At 31.7% G+C, this 17,365-nt stretch overlaps 1 protein-coding gene across 1 annotated transcript in view; it reads left to right on the top strand.

The window, feature by feature from the left end:
• PAK-2 (Serine/threonine-protein kinase PAK 2) overlaps nt 1-13,454 on the top strand; it is a 56,903-nt gene extending 43,449 nt beyond the window's left edge. Inside the window, exons 5-9 of the mRNA XM_051214644.1 lie at nt 246-434; nt 5,394-5,527; nt 8,178-8,337; nt 9,551-9,778; nt 11,853-13,454. Coding sequence (XP_051067827.1) covers nt 246-434; nt 5,394-5,527; nt 8,178-8,337; nt 9,551-9,778; nt 11,853-12,011 — 870 coding nt within the window. The 3' untranslated portion in view covers nt 12,012-13,454. The remainder of the gene's footprint in view (nt 1-245; nt 435-5,393; nt 5,528-8,177; nt 8,338-9,550; nt 9,779-11,852) is intronic.
• Nucleotides 13,455-17,365: the final 3,911 nt, after the last annotated feature.

Raw genomic sequence — 17,365 nt, 5'->3', positions numbered from 1 at the left:
TGAGTTCACTGTTCTTAATTTTCGAATTTATCGGTTTTAGTAAGCTAAGATTAGACGATCTAGTTTAATATCTTAAGATATCTTAATATGTTATAATAGAGTAATACATGAACAAAAACATTCCAAGTATATTATTTATAATAGCTGATTACTTAGACATATGATAGTATTATCATTTCTATAAAATTGATCTATACAAATTAAAATAATTTATTTATCTTCTTATTTCTTATTTAACTATATAGTTTCGTAATGAACTTGCGAAAATTGTAACACCAGGTGATCCAAGAGCTGATTTACATGAAATATGTCGAATCGGTAAAGGCAGTACTGGTGTAGTTTATTTAATGCGTCATTCACCTACTAAACAATATGTTGCTGTCAAAAAAATGAATATATTTAAACAACAAAGGCGTGAATTACTTTTTAATGAAGTAAATGTTTATAAACCCTTAGTGTTATAGTAATTGTTATTACTACATTTTATTAATAATTCATTTTTGATTGAAAATTATTATGTTTATTTACATGTTAAAATAACAGTCTTATGTTTACAGCTTTACTACTTCTGATAATGAGTAGTTAAGTAATATTTGTGTTAAACGTTTTTTTTCGCATACCAGACTTAACGGAATTCTAGTGAATTTTTCTAGTGACACTTTTACTAACCGAATAGAATAGTTTTGTTTGATGGTGAGTGAATAATTTGGAATGGATAAGAGCACAATCAATTCACTGAAAAATTAATTTCAAGAGTATTAAGTAATTGTCATTAAACAGCAACCATGTTTTGATAACAAAGTAGTATTGTGTTGTGGGTTACTTATATCCACATAGGTAGTATATAACGGTGGTCACGCATAGGATGTATTTCAGCAGAAGATCGATGAGGAAAGAACGGAAACGGAACGCTATTGGTATGAAAATGCATGAACAATGAAATCGGAGACAATTAACTGATATTTCCGAAAGGAGAGTCAAGTTTGAGACGATGGATTGATATTTTGCAAATTAATTATTCACTATATGGTTCTCAGATTTTAGTGAGATGCTGTATAATTTTGTGTACAAAACATTCGATTGTCCTCACTTGTGTTCTTGTTTACTACATTTGGTGTTGCTACTAACTAGGAGGCGAAAGGTTCTGTTCTGTGGACGCCGTTGCGGGCCTGACTTGGAAATGTCGAATAATTGAGCATTGAGTAGATTGCTACAAATATCTAAGTTTGGATTAATTTTGATTTGGTTATGTGTTTTCTGAAGACGTGACTTACACTTGGTGACAAAACTTCAGGTCTTATTTTTCTACTCATTAGGATATTACAAATATATTAACTTATTTGCAAACTGTATCTTGTTTCATTTCAAGAATCCTTGGAGTGCACAGAAAAGTAAGACATACAGGAGTCTAAATGAAGTATCATGTAGACAGTTGTAACTTCGCTACACATTTCTTTTATTATCACAAATTTCTTTAAAATAAACTCACTGGAATTATCCTTTGTGAAAGCATTAGATGGGTTCACAGTCAATACTAAACCACTCCAATCTTGTACGTTCAGGAAATAAAGTCTTTACTTTGAAAACAAAAATGGATAATTGCTAGGTTCAGACGTAAGTGTCCATATCAATACACTACTTACTTTTTAAAGTAACATCATGTAATATCGTGGCCAATAAAGTTCGAGATATCATGCTAAATCCATACCAGTCTGTTACTTTGATTCTGATAATTATTGGTCTGTTTTGGATTCCTGGTATTCTGTTAACAATCCATATTGCAATCAATTGTCTCTCTTTTATCATAATATGATACTCAATAAATAAAATAAATTCTACTTAAAATTGTTTTTATGGGACTACACAATGAGTTTCTATTTTGAGTTACTGAGAAACGTATTCTTGTTATAAATTAAATATTCCGAATTTGAAAAAAGTTGATTTAACTTATTGTGTAATAATTAAATTAAAGTCAATCAGTTTTTGTCATTACGATATTTAAGAATACCTTTCAACATACCAATGTCTATGAGATAGTTGATTTTTTATAATGACCTATTTTGATTGTGTACAAATCAAACAATACACAATGAAAATACACCAAGCTTTTAGCTATATGGCTTTCATAATTGGTGTTATTGTCTCAAAGATTTTGTTCATCTTAGTAATATTATACCGGGTATTACTTACTAGCAGTGTGCTACATAATGGATCAATAATAAAAATATTATTATGTAAAACAATAGTAAAACAACACCTGACAGACTAAGATGAATTAACTTATTTCATGGTTTCTTTTTAGCCATATATCAATGGTAATAATTATTTACAATTAATATAGACACTGTATATTATATTCATTGAAATTAACAGGATAAACGGTATCGAGTATGGACTATTGAATGAAATTATAAAATAAATGAATATCTATATTAATAAAGGTGGAAATAATAGAACACACATTTTGAAATACTTAATGACTTGTTTCTAGTAGATAAAAATTATTGTCAAAGGATCATATTAACAGTCATGTCTGTTATCTAAACAACTTAATAGCTGGGTAGTAATGTCTGTCTTCATTTATTTATTTAAACACATAAGCATTGGTACAAGGAGGCATCAAACAGATATTCGTCACATAAATCGAATGATTTATGTAAGGGTTGGGATACTGCCCTGGTGCCCAAACCGAAGTCACACCTCGAGTCTTTGACCTAAAGGTCCAATCGACAAGGAAGTGGAGTAACGTAAGGAGCCCGTGTACACCGTTGGTTTGGAATTAGGGTTTCCCATCTTCCTTATGTGGATCCTTCGTAACTATCAATCCGGTTAAAGCGCTGGACATTCGTCTTTCGTCATCTCAATTCCGTAAACAACATCCTCGCCACGAGTAGGCAGTGAAAAGGACTTCTCTGGCAATGGTCTCTCCTCACTCTTGGCCGTACCAGAGCATTTAAGGGCTAATGTCTCTCCTACTGTACTATTAGATCACAGTAGCCTTAGTTGAGCAGAAACCACCATATTCCATCAAGATCCCAGATACACCTTACTGACCGATTCTTATCAGCACTATGTTCAAAATTTCCTGATAATCCCCCTGTAAATACCTAATATTATGACATAATGGATTCAATATCTAACAATATAGACAGATCATTCTATCATGAAGTGATCATGAGGATTCAATCTATCATAATATAAAACAGGCAATCTATATAAATATAGTTAAGTTTATTGGACTAATTCTAGACAGTTTCTGATCAGAAAAAAACCCGATTAGATTTGAAGTTATTTTATTCTAACTTTTGTATTTTAATACTTTTAATTACTTTAATTGATTCGATTTAATTGTAATTAATCTTGGGAATAATAAAATACTTGAACTATTTATATTAATTATTTCAATGATAGTTTTTTATTATTACTCGAGTGTTAATTGTTGGGGACGTTAGATCCCCAGAACTCACTTGGGAAAGGACCTAATTTTGTAATTTTATCTAGAAAATTTGAATTTCTTTGTTTTTGTGCCAAAGGCGCTCTTGTCACCTTCATGTCGTATTTCCCACTGGGAAATATCTTAAATGCTATTGGGCCGTTGCGTCTTTTAGTATACTATTTGGTAGCTCTTCCCAAAGACGGTTTTGCACTGTATGTATACGTTTTGAATTGTGTTTGTTGTTACCGCTCGTTTCTGGCTCTTTTGTAGAATATACTTCTACCTCTAGTTAGCGTGGCTGGGACGCACCAATAGTTAGCTTACTGGTCTTTGGTCACCGAGTCTTGTTCTCGTTCGCACATTAAGTGAATTCGTGATAGCTTCAAACCTAGCATTAATTTAAAACATTTCTTTGATTATAAAATTTATTTTTACTAGGAAAATAATAAAACCTCACACATATAGACATACATATGAATAAACAACTTTTTATAAAATGATATGAGATAAGTTAATTTATGTTAATGAAAAAGAATTGTTTTCAAACTACTTATAATTTAAGTATATATGTATATGCATAAGAGAAAATGAAATTGATAGTAATGAGAAAAAAATGAAATAAAACTTATTGTATATTATTGAAAATTATTAGTAAAGATGGATTCCGAGGATCAGTAGAATAAGGAACACACGTTTCGTCCCACTTGAGACTCGTCAGCTGGATGTACTTGTATCTATAAGTTGATGTTTATTCCGGAACTTGAGCCTGTTCGTTTCAAACGCCATCGCGTTATCCACTTAGTTATTAGGTCTGGATAATCACTAGCTAGTGTGATGGGGTAAAGTTTAAATTTATTTTGTAATGTTTGTTTGAATCTTTGCATTGATGTTTAGGACTGTAATTGGAGTCATTTTGTAAACATATACCCCAGAATTTGCTTTCAACGGTAACTTAATTCACTTGCTTGTTGAAATCCCATTAAAGTGTATCAGTAGATAAACAATTTCTAACAAGAAGGATGCTTTGATGATCCTGGATCCATGAGATTCTCATTCCATAAGTACATTACGTACTTCTTTGGACAGCATCAGAGCAACTCCCGTACCTAACTTTGCTCTTCCGCCTAAGTACAATGGGTTTCGCTGATCCCCAGTACTGCCAAGTTGTATCTTCTCATTTCTGTTGCTATTTGACTGGTTTTTCCGGTCTCCCACATTGTCCAGACACTCCATGTACCTGTAAAAATTGTTACTCTGGTGGCTAGAAAAAGAATCGGTCTCGTGACTTCCGAAGGAACTTGGCTTTCATCATGTGGCGTCATAATTCTTTCTTGAACTCGGAGGACAGAGTTTGAATAGTTTAATTTGTTTAATCTGACTAGTGTTCTGTAGCAAGGTTGTTTTCTACGGGATGGGTTGCCGACCACATACCCAACCCTCCTCCATTACCCGTGGTTTTATTCGGCAGTAGCCCTAGAAGCGCTATATGCGGAGTTAATAGATTGTAAGGAAATAATTATATACATGAATTATTTGAACAAAATATAAAATACAACCATACTGCCAATACATTCATTAAAAACATTTTCTGTTGAAACAACCATTTGCATGTAATTGTTATTGAAATAAATATCCCGAAAAAAAACTACAAAACACTTTCCTGACAATAAAAGAAATGATATTAATGTAGTTTAAACAATGCACTAATTCTAGCTACACATAGCATGGAAGTACTAAACTGTGTTGCCTTAGTATGCGACTCTCCTCTAGTCCAATAATGAATATTTTTTGATGTTTCACTTGGCAAGTGTTGTCAGTCATCAAATATTTGCTAATTGTTCTAATATTTCTGTTCTTGGTTTTAATAAAGCTGTAAATTTGGTCGATGTATGACATAAATTATATTTCCGAAGATCTTTACAAATATATGCATAATACTATTTTTTTATTTTAAAAGGTAATTATTATGCAAAGTTACCCGCATCCAAATATTGTTGAAATGTTTGGGTCCTATTTAATTGGTAATGAATTATGGGTAGCTATGGAATATTTAGAAGGTGGTGCACTAACCAATATTGTTACACGAACATTGTGAGTCATGAATTCGTATTCGGGTTTTTTAAAACATTTTTGTCATTTCATTTAGTATTACTTGTTTTCTTGGATACACTTTCGTTTTTCAGAGTTGACATGAGGAATTGTCACTATGTGATCTCAGTAAATTAACAACACTATGCGATATTCGAAGTAATCACTTTAATCATCAATTTTTCAGATGATGCTTAAAAGTTTTCAATACATAATCTTATCATAATGTTTGAAAACAAATTAATGAAAACCAAGTACTCCTACATTACTATTTGACTGACGTGTTTAGTTTATAGTGTTCAAATAAATCCTAACTAGCAGAAAGACTTCATTCATTCTGATATTGTCTTGGAACCTTATTTAACAGTATAACATCGGTTGTCAATGTAGTTTACTGTAAAGTGTCCGACGGATTTTTGTACAAAAATTCTTCTCTATTATAGTTTTGGCACAAGTATTGAAAAGACTTTCTTTAATCGTTTACTAGTTAGTAAAGAATGATATTTTACTTGGCCTTCAGTGGTGACCAAATTGTATTGGTCAAGTTGTGATTGAGAGTTTCAAGACCTATTTTATTTAATGTTATGCGATTACAGGCAGTTCGGATGAAGCTCTGAGCCTAGTCTTTATACTTATTGGCACCTCTCACTACGGTAATTCAACACTGCCAAGGGTAACGATCTTCCTCAAAATATTTATATCGAAATGCCCTAGGGAGTATATCTCTGATTGTGGTACTGAGTAACACAAATTCGAATTTTGTGGAACGCATTAGTTTCTTGAAGATTTCATATATGCTGACTAGAGATGAATACTAGTTTGACTGTATCAGATTTCATGCAGTTGGTTTTTTTCACAAAGTCGAACAAACTGAGGATCACAATATTTGAAAAATACGGTTATTATTATTATTATTATTATTAATGGCTTTATTCAATATTATATTTTGGTACAATATAGAATTCTCAGCACAGGGTATTTCAACAAGGTACTTATGCAAACAAAAATAGTAACAAGGACAAAAAAAAGTTGAAAAAAACAAAAGAAAAAAATATCTGAAAAACAGTACAACATTTAAAATTAAAGTCATTTTAAGAATGCAGGTTATTGGCTAGATTAACTCTAACAACTTGTTCGTCACAGAGTATATTTGCTAGATAAGGTATTATAGAACATTTGTACTTTTCCTTGTGTGCATGGATTTTAATGTAATTACGTCTCGTTCTACCAGAAGATATACAAGGAGAAAGATAAGAGTGAAGGGGATGGCTAGTATCTGATAAAATGACACCTGCCAAGAGTTTGCATGATTTTAAATGTCTATCCACAACCATATTAATTATGACCTCGAAAGATTCACCACACACCTTGCTAACTGCCTTCAGCACTCTTCGCAATACAGCAAAGTCTTTTCTCAAAAGCCCGGGAAAGAATAATGGAGAACAGTAAAGAATAATAGGTAGTATGCAAAAATTGACAAATTGTAAGAGTAAATGACGAGTAATTCCAAGAGCATGCAATCTCTTTATGTAATAGGTCAGACGGAAAACCTTCTTCGATAACGATAAAACGTGGGAAGACCAAGAGAGATCAGAGCAAAAGGTAACACCAAGATAATTGACCTTTGACACTGAGTTTATCAAAGAGTCTCCGATGGTATAAGCACTATGGGATCTCAAAATAGTGTTTATATTCCGTTTATGTCTCATGCTAAAGTTAACAGCTTGACATTTAGACGGATTAAGTATGAGACCATTACCAACAGACCAACAATCAATACGAGACAAAAACTCATTCATTTCTATGGGATGTAAAGAGGAAGATATAGGCATACATACAGTGAGGTCATCCGCATACTTCACAAAAGTGTTTTCTGTGGAAGATGGCAGGTCATGCAGAATAAAAGAGAATAGAAGAGGTGAAAGAACAGCTCCTTGTGGTACACCTTCATGAGACAGTAGAGACTCTGAACTCTTTCCTCCAAACACAGTGTATTGTTCCCTTCCAGAGAGGTAGGAACATAGCCAGTTGGTTATCCAGCGATTAGAAATAATTGAACATATTAGCTTGCATGTCATCAAAACAAGCAATGAAATATAACTAACTCATCGTATACTGCAATTACTGTTGCTCTTCCTTGATTTTCTATTCTGTTAACTTTATTAAAATACATGAAAATCTGAAATTGATTTCTTCCTATGAATGGGACATTTAACTAAATAATTTTCAAGTATATTTCTATGTACTTTCCCTTAAACTTATGACTTAACTAATCTAGAAATCACTGTAAGTTAACTAAATAGGTCATATTGTGGTGTGTGTTACTTATATCGACATAAGTAGTATATAACGCTTGTCAGGAATAGAATTTCTGGCAGCAGAAGCTCAAGAAGATCGAGAAGGAAGTTCGAGAAGATTGGCTGATATTTGCGAAAGGAACAGGCAATTTTGAGACAGTTGATTGATATTTTGCGAATTAAGTATTCACTGTATGGTTCTCAGATTTTACTAAAATGTTCTGTTATTTGAATGCATTCGATTGACTCTACTTGTGTTTTCCTTCACTACAATCGGATTTAAATCATGAAAGCATAGTGGATTAATTTTTAAAATGGAAATGATTTTTGGGTAAATAATATTTGATGTATTGTAGAATGTCAGAGAAACAAATAGCCACCATCTGTCGTGACGTACTTCGAGCGTTGGCGTTTCTGCATGACCATGGTATCATTCACAGAGATATCAAATCTGATTCTATTTTATTGTCAATCAATGGACGTGTAAAGCTTTCAGACTTTGGATTTTGTGCAAGAGTAAGTTATAATATGAAAGTATGTAAATATGTTGTTTTCATGTAACTTTTAAATGCACAATTTAGGTGTTTATGTTATAATGTTGGAAAGCGTTTTCTTCCTACTCCAATGGATTACAATATTATCATCCGCTGCTCATCGTGAACAACAAATCTTTTGACCTTTATGTGACCATATCAAATTTCATTTTTATATTTATGCTGAAACTAACAAGAGTATGTTTACTATTTTACAAGAGCTATCCGAAAAATTAAAACTATTATCAAAATCTTTCAAATATAACTAATTTGAATTGTCTTCACAAATTAATCCTAAATAAGGTCAGTAGCGGCTCAAACAACTCAGCTGTGTCGTCTCTGACTTTGAAGCTGGGTTAAGCAGGATCAAATACTCAAGAAAGCATAATTTCCCTACAAATTTCAGGTAAAACTCGCTAGCGATTACCAAATAGCAAGAAACATAGGTCCAGGATATCCAGTCAGTTACCTCCAACCACTACGTAGGTTGGTTTGTGAATGTAGAGTTCGAGTTTTGATAAACGATTAAATAAATGTATCAATTGACTAACCCGATTTTGTGTAAACAATTTCTGATGGAAACCAAATTGTAACACTATCGTAGAATAAAATCATAAGTATTCATTCATCCAACAGTTAAATCTCGAATAGGTGTAATATATCATGCAAAAAAACAATGTCGTTTTCATTTCACTGCTGTACTGAGAATTTAGAATCGTTGTATTTTATTAAGCAATAAAGCAGTTGTAAAATGTTCATAGGTTAAATCATGGATGAATCTTTACTAGCACACCATTGAGAGCCAAAAAATAATGGACGGTTATTTCGTCCTAATGTGACCTTCCTTAGCAATCCAATTATGTATGTATTACGGCAAAATTTACTTAGTCCACTTCAACTAATCTTTCGTTGTTATACCAGGTGAATCAAGTAGGGTGAGCAGAATTTTTCTAATATTTATGAATAAACGTTTTGAACCATGTTTTTGTGTAAACCAAAATGTTGTGCCCCAGTTGACTGCTTTTAATTCAATAAAACACATCTTAGAAGCCACCCAACCTTTTACAACCGTAAGAAATACCATATTGTTGTATTTATGCAATGTTTGCATTTTTTCCCATGTTTATGTTTAGCTGATACCGGTAAATAGCTCTGACCGGCTTCTAAGTATCTGTTTATTTTGTATTTATATCAAGGTCTCTCCTGATCATCCTCGAAGGCGTAGTCTTGTAGGAACGCCGTATTGGATGTCCCCTGAGGTGATCAGTCGCTTACCTTATAGCACATCTGTTGATGTATGGTCAATGGGTGTCTTACTAATTGAAATGGTTGACGGCGAACCAACATTTTTTAACGAACCACCATTACGAGCAATGAGAAATATTCAAAGAGATGCTATTCCCCATTTAATGTATCCTCACAAGGTATGAATGGTTTATGTTTGGCTTTCGGTGCATATTTTGAAACTATTACTGTTTGTTTGTATCTATGTATTACTTACTATTTGATTATTGACCGGTTTACTTAATAACGAAAAAAACAAAATAATATTATCCTTCACTCGCTCGGGTCATAAAGCTTTATTTAATTCCAAAATCTTTTGCAACACATAGAAGCATGAAAAAAAGAACTACTTCTCTACTCAACTGTTTAGATTTAGAACTTCACATTAGTGCTTATTCTGGACCGAACACCGTTACAACTATTACGGAATAAGGATATTTTGCGATGGTGATTATCAATCAATATGTTGAAGTACATTGATTCATATTTTAGCATGTCCGCCTACCTGGAATATAAAGTAGTTCATATTGTATTTAAGTAATATACGATTCCTATACAATCAACATAGTCAACTAACGAATCCATCATAACTAACTAGCTGAAAAGTTGAGAAATACATCCCAACTCTTACCAACGACAAGCACACCATTGACGTAATATCAAATTATGCTATCCTTACATTGAATTTATTAAACTCAACATATCTATAAATGTTCAGTAATTTTTACTAATGAATCAACGAAACAAATTTATGCTCGAATCATTCCTTTCCATTTTGTATCATCTTTGGTCATCCCCATCCATCTTGCATAAATGATTACGCTCCTTTTTATAATTATTCTTTTATTACATATATCTCATAATATATACAATAGATTGTGAAAAAATAAATGAACACTTGAAAACTAGGTTTTAAAAGCCTTCTTGTTAAATCGTGATAAAATACTTGTATGCATATTGTGACTGCGGGACACATCTGTACTTGGTACTTCATTGTAGTACAACTACTGATACAGATTAAAGTAAGAAAGAAAACAAGACTGTGAATATCAATTCATTTATACATTCACTTCATATTTAATCAGTGATTTCTGTTAACCAATGAATCTGGACAATAGATGGCATGATTTACTCAGCAAATTCATGTATCTATACATTTTACTAAATTAGCAGATGAATTACTTGAACTAACAAATACAATTTAATTACTGAGTTACATTTTTATTTGCTTCCTCTCAATCACTTTCTACTTATTTGAGTAGTGTTCAAGTTCAAGCAGTTTATAAGATAGCACATTCAAATTTCGTTAATGGAACATTACCTGAAATAATTTCATAAATGCAGTGATCTAGACTGAATCATTCATCAGTCTATTCTCTCATTATGACAAAAACGACGGAATGAATACATTTGGTTGTATATGTTATGTGCCTAATGTTTATTCTTTTTGATAACCTCTGTAGATGAAAAAGACTAAAATTAGCGTGTATATTTGAACATATTCAACATTATACCATTTATTTCAAGCTTATCAATATCATTATTCACAAAGCATGTGGATTGATGCTAACAAGATATTGTGAAAATTCACATTCATTTAGAATAAATTTAATTTGAGAAATGAACATGATTATAATTATGGAACACTGAAATTCGCCCATTACCACTAGATTATCTAAGACCAAACTATTCAACTCATAGCTGCTGGAATATATATAATATATACTCTTATGTAATCGTAATGCAGAATGTTCATAATCGTGTTATTTTATCAGCTGGCTAAAGCCTCAAATGTAGAAGATTGACTGCCAACCTGATGCTTTACAACATAAGCATAGACTTGCATGCACACTGGTCTAACGTGGCATAATCAGACAAATTAGTTCTGTTTCAATTTATGCATTACAACGGCACTTCAAATGACAGTTCTTGTGTCATAGAAGTCCCCTACATATAAAAACTATCAATGTATGCTTTAAATATGCGTACAACCAAATAAAAGTAAGTAAGACTTGCGAAGAATATATTCCTCAGAAATTAACAGTTATCTTCGATATAGTCACAACAACAATCACAAAATAATTGTCATCAGATTTGCTGATTAGTTATCTGAAACTCTGATCATTTTGTCCAAAATGTTTTTAATGGGTAGTTTTCTATTGGTTTCTTAATGTGTAGACATTTTTTAAAAAAATGTTCTCTTCTTTATTTCAGTCATCTAGGAAACTCAATTCATTTCTCGGACTAATGTTAGTTCGTGATCCGTTCAGAAGAGCAACAGCTGCTCAACTTTTACTACATCCATTTCTATTATTAGCCGGTTCCAGTGATTGTCTTCTACCATTATTATATCAGTCGAATATTGTCTCATGAGATTAGAGATAATGTATGTGAATTCAGTTGAAAACATTTGGATACAACGCAATAGTTCAATCAATATAGCTCCTTCTCAATCAAATGATGACTTGACATGCATTGATAACAAGGAATAAAATCTCAATTTTCCTTTTCTTTTTTCCATCAATGTAAAATTAACACACACTATACTCATTCTACAATGATGAGCATACACAAAGTAAATAAAATGTAAATTAAAATTTGTTTATTTTTGTAAACCAATTTCTATATTCTTTCAATTATGAGTTCACATATTGTCACTTTCACAAGTTCTCCTAAATAAAATATAATTATCAATGTCAAATTATAAAGAATCTGTGTTTGTCTTATTTCTATCTTTTTAAATGTAAATGACACAGTTATCTCAGATGAACAAAAGATTTTGTACAAAATATGCACACTGTAATAGATCACATTGTATTAACAAATAAACTTGACATTCTTATGTGATATTAACAATTAACTATTGTCTAACAATAATTTATTTTCTCTTTTTAAAAGAAACATGATAATAAAAGAAGAATTAAAAACGTGTTCACAATGTTCATCAGTCTTTCATGATATTTAATAGTTTGGTTATTTTGTTTCTTTTATATAGAGTTTATCATTTCTTACACACATATACATACACACACATCTATTATGTTTATCTCTCCGTTCACCTAATATATAATTGCAACATAGAAAGAATTTTGAATTTATTTTGAAAGTGAATATTTTTCTGTTTCTATGTGTGTCGATTAGTTGTGGAAATTTGACCGATGAAATAACTTTATCACAATCATTTTATTTTGTTCGTTTTAGTTTACGGGAAAAATGTTCATGTGATTTTTCAAATCATCTAAATGAAAGAATGAGTTGGTACATTTTTGTATAAAATTTATATCAACATCATAAATACATACACAATATTTTTTTGTTATTGTACATAGTTACTATGCATAGTTTAATATGTTCAGATTGTTGTCCAAAATCATTTTACTCTTTTATGTGTTGTATTGTTTATCTTTTTTTTTTCTTTCTCAAATTTTGTTTTTCTTCTGAAATACTTCCTTTTTAATTAGGGCATTTTGAATATGTAAGTTATGATGTGATAAAAAGAAAATGAAAAGTCTATTTAATTTACTTTATAAAAAACAATTCAGATTTTCTTATTTTTCAATACCATAAAAGTAGACTTATCATAAAGTTTACTGAAGTGTTAACTGTCACCTCTTAAAATCTAAATAGAGAAGTCTAATGGTGTTGAAAATGTACTTGTCCACTCAGCATTCTTATTAAATTTATATCTTGATTTGATTGATAAGATTTACCCAAAGTTATTTATTTTCGAATATTTTCTACAATTTTTCAAAATTGTACAGTCAACTAGTGTCCTCCAGTTAACTATTAACTTCATATACTTTCGCTTGAAATAGAACTTTATTGTATTACCAGATTCTTGTTTATTCATGAATTTCATTATGGAAAACGTTTGAAGGTTAGTTAGAAAGCCGAATGCAATAATTATTTACTCCTTAACACAGAGCTTCGTGAACGACGATAAAAATGTGTATGTATGGGACGCCCAACATAAAATTAAACAGATTTGACGATATGGAAATTTATTTCATGCGTCCAAACTTTTTGTTTTTATTGTATTTTGATAGAATATCTAATGGCCCGTTGATGTTATTACAGTTTGATCGTATAGTGACGTTGATGAAATCCTCGTATATAATTATCGACCTAATTCACATTGGAGAATAACGGAATAAGTCAAGTACGATAATTAATTTTAGATACATATATTTCATAAACTCGATCTAGAAAAGCAGTCAAAGAATCGGATAAAAGAAGTAGACCAGAGAATGTAAGTGTCCCAGCTGGATTTGACAGCACGTGACTCAATGTTTTAAGCCAAACGAAAATAAGCTAAAGATGTATGATGAATAGGGTAATAGATAAACACACACTTGAATAAAAACAATTAATATCAGAATGGGTTTTGTGGAGATTTTAGAAATTTCACAGATTGAATTCATGAGTCAATTGAAGCTAGAACACCATGGAAAGCCTATAGGCACTGGACGGCCGTTTCGTCCTGGTATGGGACTCCTCAGCAGTGCGCATCCACGATCCCGCACCCCGCGATATTCGAACCCAGGACCTATCAGTCTCGCGCCAGGTGCTTAACCAACTAGACCACTGGGCCGGCCGGCATCCAATGGTGTTAATGTCTAACTTCAACCAATCCACGAAGTTGCGCCACCGTACACCATTGTCTTCAGTGAGTTCCTATCTCAGAACAGACCTGGTTGAACTCCACTGGTAACGGCTTCTTACTAGAACTCCAGAAGTATCTCCTGAAGTCAGTCACTAGTGAGCAAGTGATTATTATCAGAATGGGTTTTGTGGAGATTTTGGAAAATTCACTGTTTGAAATCATGAGTTAATTGAATCTAGACCACCATGGAAACGGCCGTCCAGTGCTTTCAGGTTTTCCATGGTGGTCTAGCTTCAATTGACTCATGATTTCAACCAGTGAAAAACAATTAAGTTTGTAAGCGAATAAAGAACAGATTCAGATGACTCATGAAGAATAAATGAATTGTTCTATCCGGTAGCTTCAATAACTCATGAGGGCTTGATATAAAGCTAGACATTACAAGTAATATTATTCACTCTATTTAATTACAAGTGATTTTGATAATTTGAACATTGTTTGAATTTATTATCTAAAAAAAAACTCGAATTCGAATAAATTGAATTCTTTGTAAACTGACAATTCAAACTTCACTACTTGTTACACGTGGAACAATGCATTCTGATAAACTGAAAATAACTCGAAGTTACATGTGTACAATTGGAGTCGTCTAACCTACAAAGAGAATATATTTATGTATTCATAATTTGGAGTAATTTAATTTACATGTTGTTTCTTAAAACGCTTTCATTTTAATCATGCTTGGAACATGAGAAAAGAACGAATGAAACAAGATGTAAATGAATAGAATGAAATTCATAACACTAAAAACGAATATCTATTTTCTGTAAACAATCTAATCATATATAAGATTTATGCGATAACATAATATTCAACTTAAACACTGTGAACAAATGAATCGCTGATATTCTCTATATATCAGAACATTTATGCAAGATAAATACGATTAACTTTAGAGTACAAGTATGTGTGGTGTTTGAATGAACTAATGATTCCTTTGTACTTGTTGAATGCTTGATTTTGAATTCCAAATACAGTACATTCGTTCGTACTTATCTAGTACTTCTTGATCCGATTACGTTATTTCTGGGATTCTTAGTTCGTACTATAATTCAAATACTCCTAATCATCATAGTAAGCTCGGAAAATAAACAATAAAATGTCTCATAGCCAGCTAAATTCCACGTCAGTTGTTAGCAATTCATGAATTTCAGTTTCACTGATGTATTATCATTATAAACAATAAAATAATTTTATAGGATCTTGTTTCTTAGAAAGTGTGTTCTTTGTGAGGCAATACTGTAGAGTATCTGAAAATTATTTAAAAAACTTTACTTCATTATGTCAACACTACAAATCAATCTTTAAATAATTTCCATTTTCACTGAGCGGTAGTTACTTGTTGGATATAATTTACACTTTGGTTGCAAAATTCATCCTTGAAAAATATTCAAGAAAAAATCTGACTACGTTAATGAAGAACGTAAACTGTAAAGCCAGACTGGACAAAATTTGACATGAACGTATCGTGAGACTGTATGATCAAGTAGAAAGAAACAAGAATGATGAGAAGATTAGCAAGTCTTTATGTCTCCAGAGACATAATGCTCAGTATTTATTTCTGAAGCTTTATATACAGAACTAAATGCGTTTCACCGAGCCACACTATAGAAACCAGACTAATTACATCTGGATACATAAAAATCAGAAGGTCTAAGGAAGACATAAGAAGAACGGAGGAGTTGATATATTTTCAGTTCAAAATATGTTGGTGATCAAGGTAAGACTAAAACTAAAGAAGCATTGAACAACTAGATATGCAACAATACAAGGTTTAATACTGTCGTCCTTGCAAATTGTAATAAGCTGAGCGAGTCCAAGATTTCTCTCACCACCAACCTCCTAACTTCGCAGGACCTACTAAAAAAACAGAAACCAGTATGGTAGACAACTCGAAGAGAACTGAAGAATCAATTACTCCAATATATTAAGATATTTTGAATTCCAAATGGTACCAGAATAAAGAATGCATCTGTGGATATTCTGACCTCGATTCAAGAAAGAAAAACGTGACAGTCAATAGCACTAACAAAAGCAGAGGAACCCTAAGTACAGACCGAATATACTGAAGTAAATAAAAGAGTGAAGAAAAGAATTAGAACTGATTAGTAAAAATATCTGGTAGATACAGCAAAGCTGCTTTCAAGAGATAATTGTCGAGAAGAACTATGTGATAAAAGAAAAAAAGGCTTGTTAGGAAGGTCAAAAACCCAGAGCTATCAGTCGAGAATAAAAATTGAAGACTAATCACCGAATTTTAAGAGCAGCGTAGCAAGTGGTTTGGACGTTGTAAAGAGCTCTTAAATAGACCATCTCCCCTGAACCAACGGGACATCGAAGCGACCATGAAAAAAATATCCTGTCCATTTATGTATCTATGATGTTGATATAAATTTTATACAAAAATGTCCTATTTATTCTCATTTGTAAAGTGAGTAGTTAACTAAAATCATATCATCAGAAATACTAGGTTAACTACAGTCAGATATCGCCATAAATGTGGGTAGTTATATTATTAAGCGTAAAATGTCTCATTACTTTTGTAGTAACTTCATCTGCCTTTACAATAAGTAAGAAAGGTTCATTGTCTATGTGTTGTAGTTGTAAGTGAAATGAGACATTTTTGTAGAATGTTGTTCGTTTTTTTTTTAGTAGTTATAACCAAAATGGATCACATCATTTTTGTGTGGATCACATTTTTCTCTCTGATCTATTTTCTTAATTAAAATTGATGGTCTTTCAGACAACTCCTGCCAATATATTTCTAAATTTTAGTGACCTTATTCAAACTTTGAGTAAATATCATCTTAAAATATATGAAAAGATCAGGATCATATAATTGTTTTAACTTTTATTCTTACGTTGAATAATAATTTCAACTAATACGATGAACGCAGTGAATATTTTAGGCCTAGTTCAATTAGACTTGGAAAGAAAAATTAGAACAGTCAATTTGATCGTCTACTATTATTCGATTGCTGCTGTTCAGTATTTATAGATTGATTGGTTGATTTTCATTAATTATTTTATTTAAATCACCTCGTTCATTCTTATTGACATTCAA

This window comes from Schistosoma haematobium, chromosome 2 (assembly GCF_000699445.3).
Source record: "Schistosoma haematobium chromosome 2, whole genome shotgun sequence".
Taxonomy (NCBI): domain Eukaryota; kingdom Metazoa; phylum Platyhelminthes; class Trematoda; order Strigeidida; family Schistosomatidae; genus Schistosoma; species Schistosoma haematobium.
This window is presented reverse-complemented; position numbering and strand designations above follow the sequence as displayed.